The sequence below is a fragment of the Prionailurus viverrinus genome, chromosome E2, assembly GCF_022837055.1.
Source record: "Prionailurus viverrinus isolate Anna chromosome E2, UM_Priviv_1.0, whole genome shotgun sequence".
In the NCBI taxonomy this organism is placed as follows: domain Eukaryota; kingdom Metazoa; phylum Chordata; class Mammalia; order Carnivora; family Felidae; genus Prionailurus; species Prionailurus viverrinus.
This window is the reverse complement of record NC_062575.1, coordinates 2,370,514-2,398,258: the sequence shown is the minus strand read 5'-3', so window position 1 is coordinate 2,398,258 and position 27,745 is coordinate 2,370,514. Positions and strand designations below refer to the sequence as shown.

General features: G+C 52.3%; 1 protein-coding gene across 6 annotated transcripts; it reads left to right on the top strand.

Moving 5' to 3' along the window:
- On the top strand, window positions 1–24,554 carry ZNF71 (zinc finger protein 71). 6 transcript variants are annotated; one of them, XM_047834478.1, is made up of 4 exons: window positions 2,232–2,378; window positions 6,376–6,442; window positions 15,488–15,614; window positions 21,855–24,554. In XM_047834478.1, the coding sequence occupies exons 2-4, from the start codon at window positions 6,410–6,412 to the stop codon at window positions 23,309–23,311; spliced, it is 1,617 nt and encodes a 538-aa protein (XP_047690434.1). In that variant the 5' UTR covers window positions 2,232–2,378; window positions 6,376–6,409; the 3' UTR covers window positions 23,312–24,554. The 6 variants fall into 6 exon arrangements, with proteins under 6 accessions (XP_047690439.1, XP_047690434.1, XP_047690438.1 ...); XM_047834479.1 differs by lacking the exon at window positions 2,232–2,378 and adding an exon at window positions 2,439–2,501; XM_047834480.1 differs by lacking the exon at window positions 2,232–2,378 and adding an exon at window positions 16,437–16,967 and having other exon boundaries at window positions 6,430–6,442.
- The last annotated feature ends 3,191 nt before the right edge of the window (window positions 24,555–27,745 follow it).

Below are 27,745 nucleotides of genomic sequence, written 5' to 3'. Positions count from 1 at the left end.
GAGACAGAACAGGTATCAGTGGTTGCCAGGGGCTCATTGAAGACGGAGGAGGATGAACAGGAGGACCATTTTTAGGGCAGTGAAACTATCCTGTATGTGACTGTCATGGTGAATATGCATCATGCATTGGCCCAAAACACCAAGTGTACCACACGGAGAGTAACCTTTATGTAATGATGGCATTTTATTAGTAAAGTACCAGTATAGGTTTATTAATTGTAACACATAGGCCACACCAACGCAAGTGTTTAATAGTTGGGGAAATTATGGGTAGGTAGGTGGGTATATGAGAACTGTCTGTACTATCTGCTCAATTTTTCCGTAAACCTAAAACTGTTCTAAAAACTAATGTCTGTTAGTAAAAACAAGAACAAAAAACCCCCCACAAAATGCAGTATCCATACACACCAAAATGGCTGAAATTTTAAAAATATGGCCACATTAAATATTGGCAAGGATTTGGAGAAACTGGGTATCTCCTAAATTGTTGGAAGGGATGTAAAATGGTATGGCTACCCTGGGAAACAGTGTAGCGGTTTGTTTAAACAAGAAAAAACTTAAAGTGCAAACACCATACTACCTAGAAATTGGACTCCTGGGTATTTATCCACGAGAAGTGAAGATTTATGTTCACACAAAAAAACTGTCATAAGGAAACAACAGTGAAAGGGCAACGTATGCAACAGGATAATATTTGCAAACTAAATATCTGATAAAGGGTTAATGTCCAAAACATATGTGTTTTTGCCACAATGAAAAGAAAAAAAACCCCAACCTGGAATAGCTCCAAACTGGAAACATCCCAGATGTGATACCCAAATTACAGTATGTCAATGCTGTGGAATAGAATTTGGCAAAAAAGTAATGAACTATTGATACATAAAACAACTTGGAATTATGCTGACAAAAAAAAAAAAAAGGCCTGTTATATAACTTTTGAAAAGAGAAAATTACGGTTATGGAGAACAAATTAGTGATGGGGTTAAGGAAGGATGGGGTGTGGAGGAAAACGGAGGTGGTTATGGAAGAGCAACTTGAAGGAATCTTAGTGGTGATGTGAATATTCTGTATCTTGACAACATTCACATCAATATCCTAGTTCTGATGTTGCAAAATTTCATCCTTGGGGGGAACAAATAAAGGGTGCTTGGGATCTCTCTGTGGTTTCTGTTTTTATTTATTTTTAAATATTTATTCATGTTTGAGAGGAAGAGAGAGACAGTGCAAGTGGAGGAGGGGCACAGAGAGAGGGAGACATAGAATCTGAAGCAGGCTCCAGTCAGCACAGAGCCCCACGAGGGGCTCGAACTCACAAACCATGAGATCATGACCTGAGCCGCAGTCAGACCCTTACCCCACTGAGCCACCCAGACACCCCATTCCCACTTTCCTCTTATGTGGCCTCTCTTGTCTGCACCACTTTCCTTATGTGGAAAGTAGCTTGGTTGCGATGATTAAGTGAGTTCATAAATCCTAAAATGCAAGAACAGAAGCAGGCACATAGGAAACATAATATAAGAAGGGTCAATACTTTATTTTAAAATTACGATCATTTGCTTCTTTGCATCCCTGCATGCTTTACAAATTTTCCTACAAATCAGCGTGATCCTGAGGTTCAAGAAAGCTGTCCAGTGTTGTCCCCTACTGTGGTCCACTGGCCCGGCTGCAGGATGTCTGTCTGCAGATATGCTGAGGCTCCTTCTCTCTGCCTGCATCCATAACTCCTCCTTTTCTGGAATTTTCCCTCCCCCTTCTTTCTTGTCTGCTCCCCATTGTCCTCCCTCCTGCTCTCCCTCCTCAGCCCTACTTTCTTTTCTCCCCCTGCCCTGTTCCTCCTTATAGATCTTCCTCCCATCTCCTCCCACTCTTTCTTCTTCCTTCTCTCCTCCCTTTCCCAGATCTTCCTCCTCCGGGTCCCTCCTCCTCCCATCTCTTCCCTTCTCCTCCCTCTCCTCGTCCCCCTCCCTCCTCCTTCTAACTAGGCCTCCCCTTTTTTTTTCCCTTCTCCTCCCTGACTCCCCCTCCCATCTTCCCTCTCACCCTCCTCCCCTCCTTCTTTGCCCTCCTCCCCATACCCTCCCTCCCCTCCTCTCTCTCCCTCCTCCCTTTCCCCCCTCGCTCCCGCCCCGCCCTCTTCCTCGTTCCTCCCACCCGCACCCGCACCGCACCCTTTTGGCGCGTTGCTGCTGGGACCTCCGGGAGGTGGAGGGGCGCTATGGGGTCTCGGATGGGCTCGGCTCCGCTCGGCTCCAGCGCAAGGCCCGACGGAGGCGGTGGTGCGCGGGCCTCTGGGTAGTGTAGTCCGCCCTTCCGCGCAGGCTCAGTGCGGCCGGGCGGGGCCCGCGGGCGCGGGTCATTGTCCTGGCGGAGCTGCGCGGGTGAGTCCCGCTGCGGGAGGGGCGGGGAGGGGAGGGGCGAGGCGGGAGGAGAGGGGGCGGGGCCCCTGCGCGCTCCCCAGGCCGGGACGGACCCTCGCCCGGGGAGGGGACCTGTGGGCCGAGGTGAGGGGCGAGGGCAGGGGGCATGCGGACTCAGGAGGGTGTGCTGGCACCGGGACGGTATTTGAGGGCTGTGGTGGGAGTGGGGAGGTCTGACCGGAAAGGGGGCGCGTCTGTGTGGCTGTAGCGCGTGTGCAAGTCAGCGTGAGTCTGGGCGGCCTCCTGTGGCCTGGCCTCTCGGTGCGTGTGCATGTGTGTGTACTCGTGTGTGCATTTGCACGTCTGTGCGTGCGGTGTGCGTGTACTTTGTGCCTATGTGTGTGCACCGTGTGCGTAGTGTGCCTGCGTGTGAGCGCAGTGTGCATGTGTGTGCACCGTGTGCGTGGTGTGTGCGTGTATACGTGCCTGCGTGTGCGTGGGTGTATGTGCTCGCGTGCACCTCCCTGCGGTGGCCTCTCAGGGTACCCACCAGTGTTGAGTCCTGGCCTGCCTCTAATGGGGGGGAGGGGGTCACTGTCCTGTCCACCTGTACCTGTCTGCCTTTATCAGTATGGCCAGAGTGTCTCTGTGGAGGTGCCATCGGTTGCCCACCTGTGTCTAGGCTTTGCCTCTGGACCTGTCTCCATGCGTCTCTCTGAGGCCCCCCTCCGTCACTGCCTTTACCTGTGTGTGTGTGCATGTGTGTCCACCTGTGTCTAGGCTTGACCGTTCCTAGGTGTGTGTGTGTGGGTATGTCCGGGTGTGCTCCTCCCAAAAGCTTGTGTGAGAGACCGTGTGTGGCCGGACAGGGGGACCTAGCCTGGGGCCACCAGATTCCCCAGCTCCTTGCACGCCCTCACTGCCTCGTCTGGCCCGTAGAAGGCTCTGGAGGGGCTGGGAGCCTGTGGACCGCAAAGTGTGTGGCTGACAGCATGTGGGGCTAAGGAGGGTTGCTCTTTCTTCTCCTCCCTCCTCCCCAGGCCCATCTTAAAGGGGAGTCCGAAACCCCTGCCCCATCCTGACCAGGGGTTCCTTTGTTCAGGGAACGTGTTCTGGGCACTTTGCAGGGACTACCTCCTTTATAGGCCTTCCAGAACTCTGAGGTGGGAGCCGTCATCATCATCATTTTACAGATGGGGAAACTGAGCTCAGACTAAGTCAGTCATCCAGCTCTACACCCGGTCATCCGGGTCTCAGAGCCTCCATGCTCAATCAACAGACAAATGGGAAATTCTTTTTTCTTTTGGATTCATCTGAGACAAAGTTCCATGATTTTTCCCCATGGGATTGTCCCCTAGGAACAATGGAAGGAAGGAAATGCCAGAAAGCTGAGAGGAAGAGGAGGAAAGAGGGAGCCACCGGCTTTGCGGAAGCACGGACCCTGGGCCACACTGGGTTCAGCCGTTACCAGCCCCCCTGGACAAGTCACCTTACAGGGCCACTGTGACTTTGTGGGCTCCTTTAAAATTTTTTTTGAAAAATTACAGTTTGTGATTCCACTGCCATAAGGACAAATATAATCTGGGTTGGATTAGATTCACCTTTTTTGATATCAGGGCCCCTCGGCTCGCTGTGCCTCTTGGGTGAATTGGGTCTGGTTACGTCCCTGTCCAGCCAGACGAGCCAGTGTGGTTGACCTCACAGTATGGGGATGGGAGCCAGAGACTGCCAGTGCAGAAAGAATACCTTTTTAAAAATTAAATTGTGTTTCAAAAACGATGACCTTGATACTGCATCCAGGGAAACAAAAGAATACAAAGGAAAAAATGCACAACTCCTTCTCATCCCCACTTGGTCCCCGCAAGGCGCCACCTGGTGTCTTTCATTCCCTGGTCTTGCCCCAGGGCTCAGAAATGACACACGGGAGCACACCCACCCACATGTGCTGCCTTTTTTGTTTGTTTGTTTTAATGTTTATTTTTGAGAGAGAGAGACAGAGCGTGAGCAGAGGAGGGACAGAGAGAGAGGGAGACACAGAATCCAAAGCAGGCTCCAGGCTCCGAACTGTCAGCACAGAGCCTGACTTGGGGCTCGAACTCATGGACCGCAAGATCATGACATGAGCCAAAGTCAGACGTTTAACGGACTGAGCCACCCAGGCACCCCGAGAACAACTTTTTGAAAAGACAGTTGTCAATAATGATGTCTGCTGTAAGAAGACGGTAGAAAGGCGGGGAGAGTGTTGCCACTTGAGCTCAAGGGTCTGGGGGTGGGGGACTTCTCCAAGCAGGTGACCGTGGGAAGGAGCTAGCCACGGGATGAGCATTTCTGAAGAGGGAGGCAGACGGGAAGGCCGACGTGCCTGGGGCCAAGTGTTCGAGGTCTGGGCTGCGTGGGAAGACTGTGGATGATCTCTGATGCTGTGGCAAACCATTGGAGAGTTTTAAGCTGGAGGATGTTTTTCTTGAGGGCTTGCTGTAGGCCAGACTCCGTGCTATGGAGTTTGCGGACGTGGGTCGTGGGTCGTAAGAGACCTGTGCCCACGCCTTTGTGATCAACGGTGGGGATTCTGAGCCTCCACACCGTTGACATTCGTCTCGTGCAGTGATTGAACAGCATCCTTGGTCTCCACCCACCAAATGCTTATGGCGTCACGTGCCCCCAAATTGTGGCACCTACAAATGTCTCCAGGTGTTGCCCAATGTCTCCTGGGGGCCAAAATCACCCCCGGGGGAGAACTGGTATTCTAAAGGTTTCTGCCAGCCTGTCTTATGTGTGACCTGCATAGTTAAAATCACAAATTTTTGCTTGTGAAAGTGGGGGGCCATTTGGCCTCAAAAAGACCCTTCTTTGTGGTTCTTACACCTTAAGAATTTCGTTTGGAAATTACACACTTTAGTAATTCCGTTTGGAAATTATGGTTCTGGAGCCCCATCCCATGTGGTTTGATGCAGAGTGTCTGGACAGGGGCCTAGGGATGTGTGTTCTGAATAATAATAAACATCCCTAGTGATTTCTGGCACTTGGAGAAATGGCACAGTAGCTAACCGTCTGTGCCTCTTCCAGGTGATCCTGAGGGAGGTCTAGGGAGGCATATTTTTGGCTTCTAGCAGAAGGAAAACATGTTTCTATTCAGAGGTATTGGCAACATAGGTAGTGAGCTCCCAATCACGGGAGGCATGCAAGTCCTGGCAGGTCACCATGGAACCAAGAGTGAACCAACATACCCTAAACTCCCAGGAATTTGCCCTAACCTGTGCCACCTGTCCAAAGTAAAACTTTGTCTTTTATTTAAATTGGCTCACTGGTTTTTAAATTTTATTTATTTATTTTACTTAAATCAGCTGCGTTTCAAAGGGCATTCTGTGTGACTGCCGTAAACGGAAGCGGGGCATTGCTGTAAAAAAGGAGACCCGTTGAAACAAAGCTGACAGCTTCCCACTGGACCCACAACAGTAATAACCGCTGATATGTCTGGAGCTCTTACCGTGAGCTGTAAGGCTCCGGTTCCTTCTGTGTGTGTGTCAGTTGAACCTCACAGTTACTCCACGAAATGTGGGGAAGCTCCCCCAGGGGTGGGGAGTGGGGCCCCAGACCAGCACTCGGACACTCGCACACTCATGCTGGGTGAGTGGCTGTGGGTGGGTGTCCGGGTGTGCCTTCGAGAGGCAGCGAGCACGTGGGTGGACCTGGACGTACCCTGCCCAGCTCCATTCCCTGTGGAATCTTGGGCACGTGGCTTAGCTCTCGGGCCTCAGTTTTCTCATCTGTGAAATGGGGTGGAAATAGGACTCACCTTGAGGAGCGTTAGGATTGAAGGAGAGACGTGTGTCCGGGCCCTTGCATGCAGTAAGTGTGGTTAGCATTTGTTATTGGTGTGTGTGTGTGTGTGTGTGTGTGTGTGTGTCCCTCCTTGTCTGCTTCCTGCTGGGTACGTGTCCTGTCTGCACTGTGAAGCAGGCCCAGGCCTGGTCTCTGGTCTCTCACTGTACCCTCACTCTCTCTCTCCCAACCACAGTCGGCCCGTTCCTGTCACCCTGGGCGCTGGAGGGATGGCCACCCAGCTGCTGACTGACGAGGCCCTGGTGAGTCATGTGGCCCTCTCGCACTGCATTCCAGAGGCTAAGGCCAGAGGGCAGGGCCCCTGCAGGGCTCACATACTCGGCCCTGTCTCCTGAGGGCTGTGTCTGCCCCGAGGATGGGGTGGCCTGCATGGGTGATGCTCCTCTCTGCTCGGCCCTTTCCGGGTCCAGGAGCCTCTTGCCTGCCCTGCGACACTGGCTTTGGTCGGCCGAGGAGGACGGACCAGCTTCAGGGTGACCAGCTCTGTCCTTAGGGCTTTCTGGAGACACTGATGGGCGCCTGGGGAGTGGTGGTTTAAACACATCACATCCAGTGTGACGAATGCCCCTGGGCAGCACCGTCCCACACGTGTGAATGTCCCTTATGAGCATCCACACGCGTGGTGAAGGACACGGGCTGGAACAAGGCTGCACATCGAAGACAGCGGTCACCTTCAGGGAGAGCAGGGATGACACTGGAGGGGTAGGGGTACCTGGGCGTCTGTGGCTCCCGCTAACTGTGCTTTATGCTTTAGAGGGGGGTATGTGTGTGGCTGTTGTATTTTTCTCCAAACTTCTTTTTATGCCAGAGATATTTCATAATTAAAAAAATAGCATATAAATAAATGCTCCTTCTAGAAAACAGGAAGAACCCGTAAACTATAGGTAAGACAGTATAATTCACCCATACACAGTCCCTCTACCCACAGATAACCATATGGATATTTGTGTATTCATTTATTCTGATTACTCTTCTTTTTAATGTTTATTTATTTATTTGTGAGAGAGAGAGAGCACAAGCAGAGGAGAGACAGAGAGAGAGGTAGAGAGAGAATCCCAAGCAGGCTCCATGCTGTCAGCAGAGAGCCTGATGCAGGGCTCGAACCCACGAACCGTGAGATCATGACCTGAGCTGAAGTTGGACGCTTAACCGACTGAGCCACCCAGGAGCCCCTCTGATGATTCTTTTTAAAAACTGACCAAGTATTGGCTTTGCGGTTTTAATATTGGTATTTTTCCCCCATCCAACTTTAATCAATAAGGATTTCCCAGGGCGCCTGTGTGGCTCAGTGGGTTAAGCGTCTGATCTTGGTTTCCGCTCGGGTCAGGATCTCACGGTTTTGGGAGTTTGAGCCCCAAGCAGCCTGTGCACCGAGGGTGTGGAGCCTGCTTGGGATTCTCTCTTTCTCCCTCTCTCTCTGCCCCTTCTCTGTGCATGCTCTCTCTCTCTCTCTCAAAAAATAAAATGAACTTAAAAAAAAAAGGATTTCCCTTATTTTGAAACTTCATAAACTTTACACACATCACTTGTTTGCTTGCATTATCGTTGTACCTAAATGTTCATCCAGTGACTTTGATTTCTTTTTTTTAGTAATTTTTTGATGCTGTAAATAGTCTATGATAAAAATCAAAGAAAATTTCTGGTAGGTAATGACATTCATGATCATTATAAAAGGCTTAGAAAGATCCAGAAGAACACAGCTAAGACAGTCTGCATGACCTGTGATCTTACCCCAGGAGAGAACCTCTCTGGAATGTTTGTGAGCCTTTCTCTCCCTGCACACGTGGTGTTTTGCAAAAATAAGAACCACCCTGGCTAAGCAGTTTTTATATCCTGTTTTTTTTTTCTCGTCAAAGATTTCATCCTAAGCATTTCTCTGTGTGGTTCAGAACAGCCTGTAACATCAACTTCAATGTCTATGTGAGGATTTTCTCTAAGGGCTATCGCTGGCTTCCTCAGTGGTTGCCCTGTTGTAGGACGTGTATCTGTCTCCAGTTACTCATGGTTACAGATAATGTCAGGAGGGACATGGGCAGAAGTCTTGCCCTGCATCTCGTGCGATTTCTCAGGAGCGATTTTTGGAGAGGAATCCGGGGAATCCATGGTTGGATACTTCTTTTTTTTTTTTTTTAATTTTTAATGTTTATTTATTTTTGAGAGAGAGAGAGAGAGCAGGGGAGGAGCAGAGAGAGTCAGAGACACAGAATTGGAAGCAGGCTCCAGGCTCTGAGGTGTCAGCACAGAGCTCGATGTGGGGCTTGAACTCACAAACTGTGAGATCATGACCTGAGCCGAAGTCAGATGCTCAACTGACTGAGCCACCCAGGCGCCCCCATGGTTGGATACTTCTGAGGCCTTCCATGAGTCCCCAACCCGTGGTGGCAGAATGTGTTCCCCACAGGATGGAGGAGAGGCCTCCCCTGGGCGGGCTGGCCGTCGTCAGAAGTTAACGTTCTGCACTTTAGGTATAAGTGACAAGTGGTACAAACCTTGAGCGTGACAGGTGGTGGCCGAAGGTGTCCCACGGGCTCTTTCTGAGTAGCATTGTTTGTGTTATTACTGAGGCTTTATTTCCAGAAAATGTTATTAGCTATTTCTGCAGGCGGGGGAATTATCTGTCTTGTGCTATAGTCAGCCTACAGGACTTGCTGTATTCTTGCAATTTTAAACAGGTATGTGTATGTGTGTGTGTGGGGGGGGGGTATTCTTCCCAGGCTTGCTTTTTTGTTTTTTATTTGTTTTAATATTCACTTATTTTTGAGACAGAGACGGAGACAGAGTGGGACTGGGGAATGGGCAAAGAGAGAGGGAGACACAGAATCTGAAGCAGGCTCCAGGCTCTGAGCGGTCAGCACCATACGTTGGGCTCGAACCCACGAATGGCGAGATCACGACTTGAGCTGCAGTCGGATGCTTAACCGAATGAGCCACCCAGGCACCCCATGTTTCTTAATTTATTCTATAATTTTAAAATACAAAAGAGGGGCGCCTGGGTGGCTCAGTCGGTTAAGCATCCGACTTCAGCTCAGGTCACGATCTCGCGGTCCGTGAGTTCGAGCCCCGCATCAGGCTCTGGGCTGATGGCTCGGAGCCTGGAGCCTGCTTCTGATTCTGTGTCTCCCTCTCTCTCTGCCCCTCCCCCATTCATGCTCTGTCTCTCTCTGTCCCCAAAATAAATAAACATTAAAAAAAAATTTTTTTAAATAAATAAATAAATAAATAAATAAATAAATAAATAAATAAAATAAAATAAAATAAAATAAAATACAAAAGAGCTTCAAATGTTTAAAACCAAATCTGTCTCGGGGCACCTGGGTGGCTCAGTCAATTAAGCATCTGATTCTTGATTTTGGTTCAGGTCATGATCTCATGGTTCATGGGTTCGAGCTCCGCATCGGGCTTCACGCTGACAGCTCAGACCCAGCTTGGGATTCTCTTTCACCCTCCCTTTCTCTCTGCCCCTCCCTCACTCTTACACATGCGTGCACACACTCTCTCTGCCTTTTAAAATAAATACACTTTAAAAAATCTGTCACGTTTTTGTTAAAACTGGATTAAAAACAAAAAACGGGGGCGCCTGGGTGGCTCAGTCAGTTAAGCGTCCGACTTCGGCTCAGGTCATGATCTCACAGTTCGTGGGTTTGAGCCCTGCGTTGGGCTCTGTGCTGACAGCTCGGAGCCTGGAGCCGGCTTCGGATTCTGTATTTCCCTCTCTCTCTGTCCCTCCCATGCTCATTCTCTGTCTCTCAAAAATAAATAAACATTAAAAATTAAAAAACAGGGGCGCCTGGGTGGCTCAGTCGGTTAAGCGTCCGACTTCGGCTCAGGTCATGATCCCACGGTCCGTGGGTTTGAGCCCCGCGTCGGGCTCTGTGCTGACAGCTCAGAGCCTGGAGCCTGCTTCGGATTCGGTGTCTCTCTCTCTCTCTGACCCTCCCCCGCTCATGCTCTGTCTCTCTCTGTCTCAAAAATAAATAAACATTAAAAAAAAATTTTTTTTTAAATTAAAAAACAGCAACAACAACAAAACCCTCACCTTCTCCTTGGACCCAGCATATCATTTCTAAGAATTGATCCTACAGTTTTGTTGACACATGAGCACTGAGATCTATTTACAGGGATATTCTTGGCACCTCTTCTTTTTGGTGGGGCGGGGGGTCCACTCTAATAGCAATGGGTGCAAACAGCCTAAAGGTCTGTCTGCAAGGAACAGAGGCTGGCTAGAAGAGTCATAGTCCAGGGGCGCCTGGGTGGCTCAGTTGGTTAAGTGTCTGACTTCAGCTCAGGTTGTGATCTCGCCATTCGTGGGTTCAAGCCCCATGTTGTGCTCTGTGGTGACAGCTCAGAGCCTGGAGCCTGCTTTGGATTCTGTGTCTCCCTCTCTCCCTGTCCCTCCCCTGCTCGTTTTCTCTCTCTCTCTCTCTCTCTCTCTCTCAAAAATAAATAAACGTGACAAAAAACCCTGTCCATAATGCAAACAGGAAATGTGTGCCCCATTACCAGTTATTCCCACTTTCCTCCCCTGGCCCCCTGCCCCTGGCAGCCGCGAATCTGCTTTCTGTCTCCATGAATTCTCATATCTGACACATTCCATGTAAATGAAATCACACATTGTATGGTCTTCTGTATCTGCCTTTCAGCATCATGATTGTTTTTTAATGCTTATTTACTTGAGAGAGCACCAGCAGGGGAGGGGCAGAGAGAGAATCCCAGGCAGGCTCCACACTGACAGCACGGAGCCCAGATGCAGGGCCTGAACTCATGAACTGTGAGATCATGACCTGAGCCCAAGTCAAGAGTCACACAGTTAACTGATTGAGCCCCCCAGGCGCCCCTCAGCATCCTGATTTTGAGGTTCCTTCATGTAGCACAGGCTAGCGCTTCCTTCCTTTTCATGGGCGAGTAATACTCCACTGTGTGGCTAGAAAAAACACATTTTGTTTCCCCATTCTGCGGGTGATGGACATTTGGGTTGTTTCCGCTGTCTGGTCATTCTCAGTCATGCTGCAGTGAACATTCCAAGTCTTTGGTTTGCACCCGTGTCCGCATTTCTCCAGCGTATATACCCAGGAATAGGATTGCGGCCTCATGTGATGATTCTGTTTAACCATCTAGGGAACTGTCGGACTGTTTCCCAAAGCAGCCGCACGTGATGTCTTCATTTATAACTGGTCCGGGGTGGTTGTCTTGATTTCTTTTACCTGCGTTACCTAGGAGGACTGCAAGAGCTTGTGTGTGTTGGGGGGTTAAGCCTCAGTTCTAGGGGAAGCCTCCTCGATCCCCTGCTGTCTGCCCTCCCAGCATCCTTTGCTGTAAGGTGTAGGGTCCAAAACTTCAAGACTGTCCATTTTGGCTTCAAGCATTTTTGTGCACCCCCAGCCCAGGCTGGGTGTGTGGGACCTGCTTGAAAAAGAGTTTACCTAGTGAGTGAGTTGAGAGGGAACATGTTTAGGGAAGACTTTCTGAAGGGATTATTATATTAAAAAATAAAACACGTTTTAAAGGGGAAGGAGGAAACTTTTAGAAGTGATGGATAAGTTTATGGCCTTGATTGCGGTGGTGATTACATGGGTGTGTACTTTCCAAATTTAATTAATATCCACAGCTTTTTGGATGTCATCCGTACCTCAATAAAGCAGGGGTTTTTAAAGAAGGAATTATTGGGGCACCTGGGTGGCTCAGATTGTTAAGCGTCCGACTCTTGATTTCAGCTCAGGTCATGGTCTCACGGTTCATGGGATCGAGAACCGCATCAGGCTCTGCACGCACAGTGCAGAGCCTGCTTGAGATTCTCTTTCTCTGCACCTTACCCCCGCCATGCACGCTCTGTCCCTCTCAAAAAATAAAATAAAATAAAATAAATGAATAAACACTTAAAAATAAATTAAAAAAATAAAGAAGGAATTATTATTAGGACTGGCCAAAGGTCCTATTAGTTCAAAGAATCAAATAATAGTATTACAATGATAATAATCACTATTAATACTAAATATATAGAGAATATATATATGAAATGCCAAAATTAATCAGATGATGATAGCAAAAGTTGACATGAACCAGGCACATACTTAGCTGTACCAGACTGTGCCGGAAGCATACATACATTACCTCGCTTAACGCCCATGACCAGTACGGAGGGGGGGACGTTGTTGTTCTGAAGTTCGTGACCGCTGCAGGGGGGGGACATTGTTGTTCTGAAGTTCGTGATCACTAATGAGGGGGGACATTGTTGTTCTGAAGTTCGTGACCACTACGGGGGGGGGGGGGGGGACATTGTTGTTCTGAAGTTTGTGACCACTACGGGGGGTGGACATTGTTGTTCTGAAGTTCGTGACCACTACGGGGGGGGGGGGGACATTGTTGTTCTGAAGTTTGTGACCACTACGGGGGGTGGACATTGTTGTTCTGAAGTTCGTGACCACTAAGGAGGCGGGATATTGTTGTTCTGAAGTTCGTGATCACTAATGAGGGGGGACATTGTTGTTCTGAAGTTCGTGACCACTACGGGGGGGGGGGGACATTGTTGTTCTGAAGTTTGTGACCACTACGGGGGGTGGACATTGTTGTTCTGAAGTTCGTGACCAGTACGGGGAGGGGACATTGTTGTTCTGAAGTTTGTGACCACTAAGGAGGCGGGATATTGTTGTTCTGAAGTCCGTGACCACTAAGGAGGGGGGACATTGTTGTTCTGAAGTTCGTGACCAGTATCGGGGGGGACATTGTTGTCCGGAAGTTTGTGACCACTATGGGGGGGGACATTGTTGGTCTGAAGTTCGTGACCACTAAGGAGGGGGGACATTGTTGTTCTGAAGTTTGTGACCAGTATCGGGGGGGACATTGTTGTCCGGAAGTTTGTGACCACTATGGGGGGGGACATTGTTGGTCTGAAGTTCGTGACCACTAAGGAGGGGGGACATTGTTGTTCTGAAGTTTGTGACCAGCACAGGGAGGGGACATTGTTGTTCTGAAGTTTGTGACCACTAAGGAGGCGGGATATTGTTGTTCTGAAGTCCGTGACCACTAAGGAGGGGGGACATTGTTGTTCTGAAGTTCGTGACCAGTATCGGGGGGGACATTGTTGTCCGGAAGTTTGTGACCACTATGGGGGGGGGACATTGTTGGTCTGAAGTTCGTGACCACTACGGGGGGGGTATTGTTGTTCTGAAGTCCATGATCGCTATGGGGGGGGGACATTGTTGTTCTGAAGTTTGTGACCACTAAGGAGGGGGGACATTGTTGTTCTGAAGTTCGTGACCACTACGGGGGGTGGACATTGTTGTTCTGAAGTCCATGATCGCTATGGGGGGGGGACATTGTTGTTCTGAAGTTTGTGAGCACTACGGGGGGGGGACATTGTTGTTCTGAAGTTCGTGACCACTACGGGGGGGGGGACATTGTTGTTCTGAAGTCCATGATCACTGTGGGGGGGGACATTGTTGTTCTGAAGTTCGTGACCAGTGGGGGGGGGGGCGACATTGTTGTTCTGAAGCCTGCTGAACAAACAAGACACCGAAGGGTTAAGACAGTAGCCCAAGGACACACAGCCCAAGGACACACAGGAAGGGGCAGAGCCAGGATTTCGCTGCAGGCCACCCGGCTCCCAAGTCCAAACCCATAACCACAGGGTTATGCTGCTTCCACGTCAAGTGGTGGAGGGCTGAGACTGAGATGGGGGGCACAGCGTGAGCCCTGGCACCGGGCAGGCACTCGGGACAATGAAGGGAGTGGCCCGCGGAGAGGGTCTCTCACTGTCCAGCCGGCAGAGGTGCTCAGAGGACCGAGGAGAGAGTCGAGGACGAGTGGGCGGCAGTAACGGTGGCTGACGGTGTTTGAGCACTTACTGTATACGTGCAATGTTCTGAGCCTCAGACATGGATTAACTTCCTCAGTCCTCATGCCCTCCTTACTCACTGATCCACGGATTCATTCAGGAGCTACTTAGTGAGTGCCTACTGTATGCCAGGCATGGTACAAAGCACTGGGGATCACAGAGAACAAGACGGATGTGTTGGTTTGCTAAGGCTGCCCTAAGAAAAGCGACCCCAGACTGGGGGGCTTAAACAACGTAACTGTGTGTCCTCACAGTCCTGGAGGACGGAGGCCACAAGGTCATGGTGTCGGCAGGGCCGTGCTTCCTCTGAAGGTGTTAGGGAAGGATGCGTTCCGGGCCTCCCTTCTGGCCGCTGGTAGGTCTTGGCTTGTGGCAGCATAAGGTCACTTCACAGGGTGTTCTCCCTGTGTGCCCGTGCGGGTCTGAATTTCCCTTTTTTATAAGGATGCAAGTCCTGGAGGTTTAAGGACCCCCCCCCCCCCAGTATGATTTCCTCCTAACTAATTACAACTGCACTGTCTCTAGTTCCAAATGACGTCCCATTCGGGGATGCTGGGGGTTAGGACTTGGGGGTGGGCAGAACTCGACCTATAACAAGCACTTCGAATGGGACCCGGCCCATAGCGTCTGCATAACAAGTGATAGGTCTTGTCACCGTTGTAATGGCCGCCATCACCCCTGTCGTTACCTCCCGTGCTATGGGATATTCTTTATATCCAGGGGGCTCACGGCATCAGCTGGGAAGGCACTGAGGCTTCCACCCCGTGAACTTCCCACCATCCCCCGCCCTGGGCCCATCTGCCTTTTAGCCTCAGGTCTTCATCCCAGCCACTCTCCCCTCCAGAATCTCATCCCACGGACCCAACCACTAACTGTCCCCTCAGACCACATTTGGTGTCAACTTTCCGAAATCTCCCTGGACACCCCCTCAGGCTGCCTTTGCTCAGGCGCCTGGAGGATCTCGTTCATACCTTCACAGTGGTATTGAGCAGATGGCCGGTCTGTCCCGTGTGTGTTCCTGCCTCGTCCACGAGGACCTGGTTTCTTGAACTTTCCTGCCCAGCACCCAGCTCAGTGCCTGCAGCTCCATAGGGGCTCAGGACAGTTTGTTGAACTACTGGATCCCATCTAGGATTCTGCCTTTGATGGGCAACTCATGCACAGGGCGATTCACAGGGTTATGGTCATTATACCTTTGGTTCCTTCTCTGCTTCTCAAGTGTGTCACTTTCCGCTCTAAACAATCTTACGTTTGTTTTGTTTCTCTGTCCGAGGACCATCCCAATAGAAGTAGGCACCAAGGACACTGAGCAGTTGGTCCCTTCAGAACTCTGAACCTTGTTGAAATCACTCCAGATTTGTCTGCCTTCCCTAAGTCCTCTTGGCTTTTCCGGCCATTTCTCCAGACCTCTGTGAGCAGGGCCCTGCGGTGAGTGGTTGTGGGTTTCCTCTTACAGGAATCAGTGACATTCAGGGACGTGGCCGTGGACTTCACGCAGGAGGAGTGGCAGCAGCTGGAGCCTGCCCAGAAGGACCTGTACAGAGATGTGATGCTGGAGAACTACAGGAACCTGGTTTCTCTGGGTAAGGGGGCAGCTTTGCTGAATTTCTCACCGCCGGCCTGCAAAGAAATAAGAAAAAAGATGGACAGATTTGACTATGTAGGAAGTTTAAATGACTCAAAGATAAAAATAAAGTTGACAGGTAATGGGGGAATAATATTTACCACCTGTATAATGGTCAAAGGATTATAATTATATAAAGAGCTCCTAGGAGTAAACAAGAATAAAACAAGAAAAAGGATGATAGGAAGGTAGACCAAACCTATGAGCTGGCAGTTCATGAATGTAGAAATATACAAAATTACCCTTCATAAAAAATTTTTAAAGCTTACCAATAGTCAGAGAAATAAATACAAATCAAGTCAAAGAAATCTAGTTTTTGCCCATGAGGTACACAGAGATGAAAAAGAATGAAAATAGCCTGTATTATGAGAGTGTAGGGAAAAGGACTTTCTCGTTTTAGGAGCATAAAGTTGGGACAGCTCTTTTGGAGGACAGTTTGGCGTTATCAACCACATTTTTAACGGTTCTGTCTTTAGCGATCTCCCTGTAAGATATCTCCCTGTAAGTGTGCAAAGTTTTACATAGGAGGAAAAGGATAAAAGGCCTAAATGCCTACCTACACAAGACTGGCTAAACATATCCCATTATACCAGTGAGATGGAGACCACATAGCTCTTCAAAGATGAGGGCTCTCTGTAGACGCTGACGTGGAAAGATGTCCCTTGATAATAGTGTTAGGTTAAAAAAAACCCACTAATTTTCAGAACTAGAATATGTTCTCACTTCTTTTATGGCTTTTGTGAAGTATAATTGACCTATAGTTAACTGCACTTTTTTAAAGCGAACAATTGGATGCATCCTGACACCCGTCTACACCCGGGGGGAAGCCATCACCACGGTCCAGATGACGAACATATCCATTACCCATTTCCAGCACCTGCCAGTGCTTCCTGCACGTACCTCCGTTCCTTGGGCAGCCTTACGGCATTTTGGTTTAATCTGCGCATTCTGCAACTTTATATAGATGCACTGATACAGCCAGTAGTCTTTTTGGTCTGATTCCTTGCACTCGGCAGAAGTATTTTGAGGTTCGCCATGTTGCGTGTACAAGTAGTTCACTCCTCTTAATTGCCGAGTAACAGTCTACTTCCTGGATAGAACACAGTCTGCGTGTCCCTTCGCTTGTTGGCGAACATCTGCGCTGTCTCCGATTCTGGGCTGATAGAAATAGAGCTGCTGTGAACACGTGCGGACAGCTCTCACCGAGGACCTGTGTTTTCCTTTCTCTTGAGCAAACACCAGGAGAACAGTTGAACCACGCAATGATGTGTCCCGACCTTTCAGGAAACCGCCAGACGTTCTTTGCAAAGCGGTTGGTGCCATTTCACATTTCCGTGCTTAGGAGTTCCGGCTACTCTGTGATCTGTCAAAATTTTGGATGTGCAATCTTTGTTATTTTAGCCTTTCTTGGGGATCTTCCATGCTTTTGGGGTCCTAAGAGACCATTGCCCAACCCAAGCCGCTAAGATTCCTTCCTGTGTTTTCTTCTAAGACTTTTATAGTTTCGGCTCTTTGTTTAGGTTGTTGGTCCATTTTGAGTGAGTTTTTGTGAACCGTGTAGGAAAGGGGCCTGACGTCACTGTTGAATGCAGGTGTCCAAGTGCCCCACAGTCAACTAATTGTTGAAGAGCAGAAGTTTTTAACTTGGCGAAGTCCAGTTTATCAATCATTTTCCTCGAGGATCATGCTTTTGGGACCATATCTACAAAATCTTGGCTGTCACAGGCCACAAAGGTTCTCTTCCATAAGTCATAGGGTTTTTAGGTTTTGTGTTTTCTTCTGGGATCCCTAGAGAGTTAATTTTTGTAATGATGCAAAGTGTTCATTGAAGCTCAGTTTGGTCGTTCCACGGGCTTTGTTAAAAAGGCCGAACTGTTCCACTGGAAACATTTCCACTGAATTTTGTCCACTGAATTGCCTTTGCATGTTCGTCAAAAATCAGCTGTCCGTGTGCGCGTGTGTGGGTCGAACTCCCGACTCTGTTCTGTGTCCTTCCTCTGTATCTGTTTTGACACCAACCCCGTGTCATTTGACCTGCTCTCACTTTCTGCCGTTATGACCTGTGCTCAGTCTAGACGGCTTGCTGTCCCCACAACCCCCTGAGGGCCCTGCCCGCTGCCCGTGAATTCGATGGTGTGGGTTACCTGGCTGGCTGGTGTGAGAAGGCTCTGTGCCCAGCCCTGACGGGCTCTGGGTACTGCTTTCAAATCCTTTTGGGTTCTTCTGCGAGCGTGGGTAGTTTCCATGTATGCATGTTGTGATCTGTAATCTGATGCTGCGGGGAGGACCTTGCAGATCTCCAAAGCAGTCTCTCTGCTCAGGGGGTCTGCTGGGCTCTGCCTCAGGTTACTCCTCGGTGCTGCAGCTTGCAGCCTTTCCCGTGAGTAAACTGGGTGATCGTAGGACCACCTGGGTGGCTCAGTCAGCTGAGCATCCGACTCTCGATTTCAGGTCAGGCCATGATCTCATGGTTCGTGAGTTCTCCGAAGATCGTGTGGAGCCTGCCTGGGATTCTCTCCATCTCAACCTCTGCCCCTCCCCTGCTTGTGCTTTCCCTCTCTCAAAATAAATACATAAACATTAAAAAATAAAATATAATAAAAAGGTAGGCACTGGGGAAAAAGTTCTTTCAAAGTACACACCAAACAGTTAACACAGACAGAGGAGATCGCAGGAGGTTTCCGTTTTATGTTATTTTTTGATGTTTGGTGTTTTACTGACAAGTGTGGATTACTTTGTGATCAGAAACAATCGTAGAAATCCGGAATACAGGAAAACAAACTGAAGGACAAGAAATCGAGTACCACACGAAAAAAACAAACAAACAGTACCTCCATATTTAGACCAAAAGGAACAAATAGCATTTTGCACATTAGCAGCTGTTTGCCAGAGTGACCTCAGCAGACGCTGTTAGCATTTCCTCAACGGTAGGCAAGAATGCCTGTGTCCACCAGCCACGCATCATCAGCACTTTGCTCCCTGCCAGTCTCTTTGGTGAAATGCCCGGTGGCGGGTTGGGTTCATCTGGTTGCCGTCGAGCTGTGTATTCACAGCTTGTCATGGCTCAGAGCGGAGTATTGGCTGCAGAAGACTTTCAGCTATTCTCACAGCTGACCCTCTGCCCGCTGTGAGCTTGTAGCCACAGCCAGCTTCTGTCCCAGCATGTCTCAGACCCCATCGCCCCCCCACTGCCCCCGAAATCCACCATTACCCTCTCCCTGCCCCCACCACAGTCGTCACGTCCCGTGCCACACTCTGCCCAAACATCTCAGCATCACGCCACACCCCAAGGTGACTAAACCACAATCATTCCTCTACCTTAAGTATTTCTCAAATCTTTCCCGCTGGGAGAGGAAGACAACTCACAGCAAAACAGTGACTCATTGGGGGCCACCGCTCTGGGAGCAGACCACTTGGATCCCAGCTCTGCCTCTAGTGCTCTGTGGCCTTGAGTATGTGACTTCCTTCTCAGAGCCTCCGTGTCCTCTTCTGTAAAATGGGCACAATCTTAAGAGTACGTCAGTCGCATGTGGTGGTCAGGGTCACATGGAACGATACAAGCCGATTGCTTAGCACTGCAGGTGCCCAGTGAATGTGCATCTGATACCTTCTGTGTGCCAGGCACTGCCGCAGGAGCTGGGCCAGACAAGCTCACTTTCCACAGTGGGGTTGGGGCGGGGGGGCGCTGGCAATCAGCAGGTCCAGGGACAGACAAAAGTTGCCATAGACCATGATGAGTGCCCACAACCAAACCGGCAAGAGACTAGCAGGAGGAGTCTTCCTTTCCACCACAGGATGGACAGGAAAGACCTCCCTGTGGAGAAGTGTTCGCTGAGGGCCGAAGGATGAGCACCAGTGGGAAGGGTGGGGCAGCGGCACATGTAAAGGCCCTGAGGCAGGAAGAACTTGGCAGGGAGTAAAACGGGAACGAGAGGGCAAGTGTGGCTGCCAGCAAGTGAGCAGGGGATGGAGAGTGGGGGACGGCTCAGGAGAGGGGGCCCTGGCTCCGTCCCAAGGACCCTGTAGGCCGGGGAAGGCGTTGGCTTCACGTGTCAGCATACCAGGAAGGCGCTGGACGGTGTGGTCTGACTGCTAAGAATATCCTCTTGCTGCTGAGCGGAGAATCCATTGCGGAGGGCTGAGGGTGGCGGGTCTTGCCGCATTTCAGGCAAGAAATCCAGGGTGCCTAACTGGATCGCGGGCAGGGGCGACGCGAGATTGGATCCGGTCCAGTCTGTTGTGCACGTCCAGTGGCTCTCGTTAAGTCTGGAGGGTGGGAGGGAAGGAGCGAATCAAGGATGACTGCCACATCTATTTTATTTTATTTTATTTTATTTTATTTTATTAAATTTCATTTCATTATTTTATTTCATTTTTTATTTCATTTCGTTATCTTATTTCATGTTATTTTATTTTTTATTTTGTTTTATTTCATTCCATTTTATTTTATTTTATTTCATTTTATTTCATTTCATGTTATTTCATTTCATGTTATTTTATTTCATGGTTTTTTTTGTATTTTTTTTTTAATTTTTTTTTCAACGTTTATTTATTTTTGGGACAGAGAGAGACAGAGCATGAACAGGGGAGGGGCAGAGAGAGAGGGAGACACAGAATCGGAAACAGGCTCCAGGCTCTGAGCCATCAGCCCAGAGCCCGACGCGGGGCTCGAACTCACGGACGGCGAGATCGTGACCTGGCTGAAGCCGGACGCTTAACCGACTGCGCCACCCAGGCGCCCCCATTTTTTTATTTTTTAATTTCATTTCATTTTTTGTTTCATTCAATTCCATTTTATTTTACTTTATTTTATTTTATTTTCTGTTGTGGTAAGACAAACATAAAGTTTACCGTTTTAACAGTTTTTAGGCGTACAGTTTGGTGGTATTAGGTACATTCACACTGATGTGCTGCCGCCATCATCCATCCATAGAACTCTTTTCTCCGGGCAGAACTGGAACTCTGTGCCCTTTAAGCGCCAACTCCCTCTCCCCCCCCCCCCTCCCCCAGCCCCTGGCGCCGTCTGCTTTCTGTCTCTGTGGACGTGATGCCCCCGGGAACGTCACGTCACTGGATTCCTACAGTACTGGTTCTTCTGTGTCTCACTTACTCGCTAAGTCTCTTTGATGAGCCTTTCTTTTTATCATTGTGCTTGGAGGGGCAGGGGCCCCAATCAGATGCACTAGGTTTGCAGTAACGGGGGGGGGGGGGGGGGGCACCAGGTAGGCTTTCGAATATTCCAGCAGAGCTCAGGGTGTGGGCTGGACGGGTAAATGGGGGAGGCATCAGCATATAGAAGACCCTGAATTCCAGACTGCCATGTGGCACAGCCGCAGGATTTAGGGGAGGGGTCTCAGACTCCAGGGGTTGCGGGCTAGGTGGGGGTTCAAGTGGGAGAGCGGGATCAGCTGCTCCTCCCCTGCTGGGTCTTGTCGCCTCCTGGGAAGGAGGGCTCCACGTGGAGATTGTTGTGTGAAGAAGATCTCACAGCTTCTGCATGTTGGGAATGAAGCCGTTGGACCCGTGATACAGAGTCTGGAACTCAGGAGAATCTCCTGGACTGGAAATAGAGATTTACAAACCAACAGGGTCCATGTAGGCGGGCACTCGAGCCGCAGCGGGGCTGTGATTCCGGCGCGGGGAGGGGGGGGAGGATGTGCAGAGGCGCGAGGGTCTGGGCAGCGGAGGAGGGGGGGAGGGGCAGGGAAGGGCGGAGCTTGGCTGGCAGGTGGGGGGGATAGAGGACAAGCAGCACACCCCCATAAGTGTCAGCTGTCACCTTAGCGTTTCTAACAACGCCTGATGCTTTGAGAAGCCTCCGCGGTTGGGGGTGTTCGGGGTGGTCCCTGGAAGCAAGGAGCCCATTGCAGAACTTGTTCGGGTTTCCTCGAGCTGATCCGCTGGGTCCAAGCCCGGTACCTCCTGTTGTTTCTGTACAGGCGGCTCTCCTCTGAGCTCCTGTGTGCGGGCTGGGCTGCCCTTGTCTCCGCTCCCCCGAAGGGACAGGTCCTGTCCCCTCCACCCCCCTCCGCCTCATGTGGGCCCTGCTTCTTCAGACCACCTTTGCGGCCCGCTCATCGCTGCCCTTGCGCTCGGCAGGGCGGTCTCCGATGTCACCTGCCCATCCCGCGCTCTGGAAGGTCCTTGCTCCCAGCCTTGTTAACTCCATGTGTCTCGTCTTCTCTCTCCCCTCCCCCAGACTTGGAGTCTAGACCTGAAATGAAGGAATCGGGTCCAAAGGAGGACATTGCGGAACACAGGCCATCCGTCGGGGCGGTGGCCGAGGGACCCACGAGAAATGGTGCCTGCGGCCTGGCCTTTGAAGGCGCGTGGACCCTGGGTGACTGGGTGGAGAGGAGGCAGCAGGGGGGCGCCAGGACCTGCCTGGGGCGGTCGGAGTTTTCTCAGGAGCTCGCCCCCGAGTGTCGTCGGGAACCTCAGGTCCTCACCCCCCAAAGCTCCAGCCTGCGCCCGCCACCATCGGCGGGTCCGGCGGAAGCAGGGTCCCAGCCGCGTGTGGTGCTCGGCGCAGACCTCAGCCAGCCCTCCAGACTGGACGCAGAGGAGAAGCCTTACGCGTGCGCCACGTGCGGCAAGGCCTTCAGCCGCAGCTCGTCCCTCGTGAAGCATCGGAGGACCCACACCGGGGAGAGGCCCTTCGAGTGTGACGAGTGCGGGAAGCACTTCATCGAGCGCTCGTCCCTCACCATCCACCGCAGGGTCCACACCGGCGAGAAGCCGTACCGCTGCGGGGACTGCGGCAAGGCTTTCAGCCAGCGCATGAACCTGACCGTGCACCAGCGCACGCACACGGGCGAGAAGCCGTACGCGTGCGCCGCGTGCGGGAAGGCCTTTCGCAAGACCTCGTCCCTGGCGCAGCACGAGCGCGTGCACACGGGCGAGCGGCCGTACGCGTGCGGGGACTGCGGCAAGGCCTTCAGCCAGAACATGCACCTGACCGTGCATCGGCGCACGCACACGGGCGAGAAGCCGTACGCGTGCGCCGAGTGCGGGCGCGCCTTCAGCCAGAACATGCACCTGACCGAGCACCGGCGCACGCACACGGGCGAGAAGCCGTTCCGCTGCGGGGACTGCGGCAAGGCCTTCAACAAGAGCTCGTCGCTGACGCTGCACCGGCGGAACCACACGGGCGAGAAGCCGTACGTGTGCGGCGAGTGCGGCAAGGCCTTCAGCCAGAGCTCCTACCTGATCCAGCACCAGCGCTTCCACATCGGGGTCAAGCCCTTCGAGTGCAACGCGTGTGGCAAGGCCTTCAGCAAGAACTCGTCGCTCACGCAGCACCGGCGGGTGCACACGGGCGAGAAGCCGTACGAGTGCTCCGTGTGCAGGAAGCACTTCACGGGCCGCTCGTCCCTGCTCGTGCACCAGACGGGCCACACCGGCGAGAAGCCGTACGCGTGCGGCGAGTGCGGCAAGGCCTTCAGCCAGAGCGCGTACCTCATCGAGCACCAGCGCATCCACACGGGCGAGAAGCCGTACCGCTGCGCCCAGTGCGGCAAGGCCTTCATCAAGAACTCCTCGCTCACCGTCCACCAGCGCATCCACACCGGCGAGAAGCCCTACAGGTGCGGCGAGTGCGGGAAAACCTTCAGCCGGAACACCAACCTCACGCGCCACCTGAGGATCCACACCTAGGGGGAGGCGCGGGGGGCGCCTGGTCCTGGGACCTGCCTTGGGGGGGGGGGGTGCTGAGCCCCCAGCACGGGCGGTGCAGACGCGGGAGCCCCCGGGTAGCGCGCCCCAGGCGGGCCTTACGAATGGGGACTTGTGCACAGGTCCTCTTGCTAGGGGGCACCCGCAGGGCCGAAGGAGGAAGCCAGTCCCTCCGTGTCTGATGTGCTTAGGAACATGGTCAGGGTCGCTGTGGCTGGACACTCACGGGAGCCCCAGGAACCGGGGCATCAGGGTTCTAGGCCGTGGGAGTTGACTGTAAGGGCTGGGACAGAGCACTTAGTGTCCCGGGGGGGGGGGGGGGACACTCCGGAGGAGGGGGCTGAGAGGGGGAGGTGGACTCCGTAAGTGAATGTGGACATTTTGGGACCCTAGATCTAGTGCAGATGCCAGGTGGGCACCCTCCTGAGTTTCCTCCTGGGGTGGAAGCCAGAGCCCCGCTCCCCTCCATCCCTCTGTCTGTCCCCAAGCCACTAACGCGGCAGAAGCTGACAAGCTGTGTGACAGGGAGGAGGTGGTTTTCAGAGTCAGGAAATAATAGTAAGCACTGGGATGCTGAAGTTTCTCATAGTGGTCGTTTAGGTTTTTTTACAATAAAACTTTTAAAAGTGTAATTTTTAAAAAATGTTTATTTATTGAGAGAGAGAGGGAGAGAGTGGGGGAGGGGCACAGAGAGCATCCCAAGCAGGCTGCACGCTGTCAACAAAGAGCGGAACACAGGCCTGGATCTCATCAACGGTGAGATCATGACCTGAGCCCAAATTAAGTCGGATGCTCAACTGGCTGAGCCACCCAGGCGCCCTGAGAGACCAGTGTCATTTTAAACAGTCGTCGGGTTCAGAAGATACAGGAACCAGTTCCGCCATCAAAATCAGTCTCCTGCTTGTGGGGAGAGGGGGAGGGCAGGTGATTCAGGTTTAAATACTTAACTGGGTTTAGTCAGTACGCATTTCTGGTAACACAGACTGCCTGTTTTTATAGCTGTTTTTTGCAGTCGAATTTGAAGGTAGCTCCAAGTGAGTCTCCTAAGGCTGACCTGATGCTTTGTTTACGTGAAGAGCTCCCCCAGGGTCTCCTTTCTCGGGGGACTTTGATGCTGCCCTTTTTTCTTTTAACATTCGATGCCACTTGCCCCAAATTGTTCTGGTGTTTCCGAACGTCCTACGCTTCTTGACGGTGTCCGCAAAGAATAAACAACTCACTTTGAGAGATCAGTTTCTATCAGTACGCACTTTGTGTCGTGAGTAGGAAACGCAACTGCTCGGGAGCACGTAATCAAGGCGGACAGGTTTTCGGGTGTCTGGCAGCTGGGTGGGCATCAGGGTGGGTTTGTTCCAGGTGTGGCATTGGAACCGCAGCTCTGGTGCTCTGGTTGTCTGGCTCGCCCTTCCTGTGCCGGCCGTCTGGGTGGAGACAGGGCTCTGGCAATCAGTGACACACACCCTGAGCTCCGTTCTGTCACTCCCCCACAAACTGACTCCCGTGACCAGAGAAATGGCATATGCTGCTTGGCCTGGGTCTGGGTCTTGCCCTCGTCCTAGTGGCAGCAAGGAGCCCAGATGGGCCTGAGCGCTGTGTGTCTTTGATGTGGACATGGCGTCCTCCCGTCCAGACCTCACTCCGGGGGAAGTGGGGAGCGAGCAGAGAAGGCGGCCCCATGTCGTTAGCCCTGGGGGGTCACGGGGCTTACAATCTCATGGCCTCCCTGGCACTCATCCTTAGAGTGAGGCCGCGCTGCAGCAGGGGACGTTTCCTTCAGGAAGTGCTGTCCCTGCCGTGGCCACCAGGAGGGCCCTCAGTCGCCTCCATCTTCCATCCTCCCATTAACCCTGACGCAGGGCAGCATGGGGCCTGTCGGAGGGGCCCCCCCTTCCCCCACAGCTGAGACTCAGCCTCACGTCTGCTTGTTCCTATCCTCACACTTCATGCCTGGCATCTGTACGGCGGTGGCTGGGAGGCGGGGGGCACAGCTGTCCCTGGTGACTGAAATCCACAGCAGCGCATGCAGAGGCCCTGTGGCGAGCGATGACAAGCGTGAACGGTGGCTGGATGGGGACCGAGCCCTGACTGCAGCTGCCGCAGCCTGAAACGGGGCAGTGAGGCCTCCGGGGCTGCCGTTCAGGCATCGCGAGCGGACCTGACAACACAGGGCCTCCGAGAACAAAGCCCCCCTCTATCTCTGTCTCTCTCTCCTACAAAGAAAACAAACCGGGTCCTACCCCAAGTGGTCAGCTAGGTCCGTCTGGGGACACGTGTTCCAGCCAGCAGCCCGGGAGACGCCGCTCTGAGGCAGGTCTGCCCTTCGGAGCGGGACCAGACATGGCCCACGTGGCTCCCGCTGGGATTCTGCTGGTGGCTGGCTCCCCTCCCATCTGCGTGCCAGCTGGGCGGTGGCCTCTCAGTGTGTCAGGGAGGGGCACACGGAAGCCTGTCCTGCTGGGTGCGGAGGGGCTGGGGGTCTGGCGGCCGGAGCCAGCAGCGGTCGTCCCCACGCCCCTGTGCTTCCTCCCCTTCCGCCGCCGGCACCGTCCCGGGTCCACACTCCGTTGGCACCTTCGCTGTGCTGCTGAGATGAGGCCATCCATGTCTCCCTGCTCCATGCTCCCAGTTCTCCCAGAACATCAGGGAGCGGAGGGGTGAGGCGAGAAGGGGCGGTGGCTCCCCTTTCACTCACTGCCACCTTGTCCGTGAAACTGGGATGGGATGGGGGACACTGAGGCCGGGGACAGAGACAGGCCCCATGGGGGCTGTCAGGCCCCGGTGGGCACTCATTCTATGTCCCCTGGGCGTGGGACGGGGGCCACGCTGAGCCCGGATAAGGCTCGTGCGTGGTGGAGCTTACATTCAAGAGCCACGGGGCAGCAGGGGTGAGGTAGAGGAGCAGAGGAGTGCAGAGCAGGAGAGCCAGCCGGGGCTGAGGCCGGCCCAGACCGGGTGGCCAGCCAGGCTGCTCAGGAGAGGTTTAGGCAGACAGGTGAAGACTCCCCGTGAAGGGCCCAGAAGACGGATGGGAAGTTCAACACCGTTTTTGCGTGAGGGGCGAGGGGACACGATATGACGGCTAGTGTTTATGGAGCGCTTAGCACGCACCCCGGGCCCGACACCACGCTGGTGTCCTCCCCACGCTGTCTGGGCGGCAGATGGGGGCGCCGAGGCCCAGACGCTCAGAGGCTGCAGTGAGATCACACTGCCTGGGCGTGAGGGGCTGGGCGTGGGGCTGTCTCAGGCAGGACCCCCACTCCTGCGGCCCTCACCGACCCCCAACAGGAAGACAAGTAGTATTTTTTGTATCATTTTACACAAATTTCCTGAGTCAGTGAAAATGAGTTAATACCTGTAAAAATTTAGAACGGCACCTGGCAGGTGGGACTCCATAATGTAGCAAGTACCTGCTGTCACTGCCACCCCTGCAGCGAGACACGAGGCCCTCACTCCACGAATGAAGGAAGGGGGCAGAAGACTGGAGCCAACAGGGACAGAGGCTCCGAAGCCAGGCTGCCTGCCTGGGTTCAGACCCAGACTCTGACCTTGCTGTGTGACTTTGGGCAAGTTTCTTAACCTCTCTGTGCCTCATTTTCCTCATTCGTAAAATACATGACGGAAAACAGTGCTGTAGACTGAATGGTTTGTGCCCCCTGGAGAGATAGTAGAAACATTTTGTATATATTTGTCTCTGCCCCTGGTTCCTGGCACAGAGCCCCTAAATCGATTCGAATCTCCTGGGTGATAGCAGTGTCTCCTGTTCTAATGCGGTGACTCTGGGTGGGCCCCTGGAGGGCTGGTCATGGAAAGACCAGGCCACGATTAGAAGGTTGGGATTTTCAGGGGTGTCTGGGTGGCTCAGTCAGTTGAGCGACCGACTTCGGCTCTGGTCATGATCTCACGGTTTGTGAGTTCGAGCCCCACGTCGGGCTCTGTGCTGACCGCCCAGAGCCTGGAGCCTGCCTTGGATTCTGTGTCTCCCTCTCTCTCTGCCCCTCCCCCACTCATGCTCTATCTCTCTGTCTCGGAAATAAACGTTAAAAAAATTTTTTTTAAAGAAGGTTGGGATTTTCAGCACCACCCCTCCCCCAACCCATTCTCTAGTGAGGGGAGAGGGCTGGAAATGAAGTTAATGATTGACCATGCCTACGTGAGGAAGCCTCCATAAAGTCCCAAAACACGGCATTCACAGAGCTGCCAGGTCGGTGGCCACATCCACATACCAGGAGGTGACACCCCAACTCCACAGGACCCTCCCAGACCCCGCCCTGTGTACGTCTTCATGTGGCTTTTCATCTGCGTCCTGTATCACATCCTTTTAGCATAAACCCGTAACCTAGTGAGTGAAATGCTCCTGAGTTCCGTGAGCCCCTCTAACACATTAACCAAACCCAAGGATAGGGATGTGGAACTTTT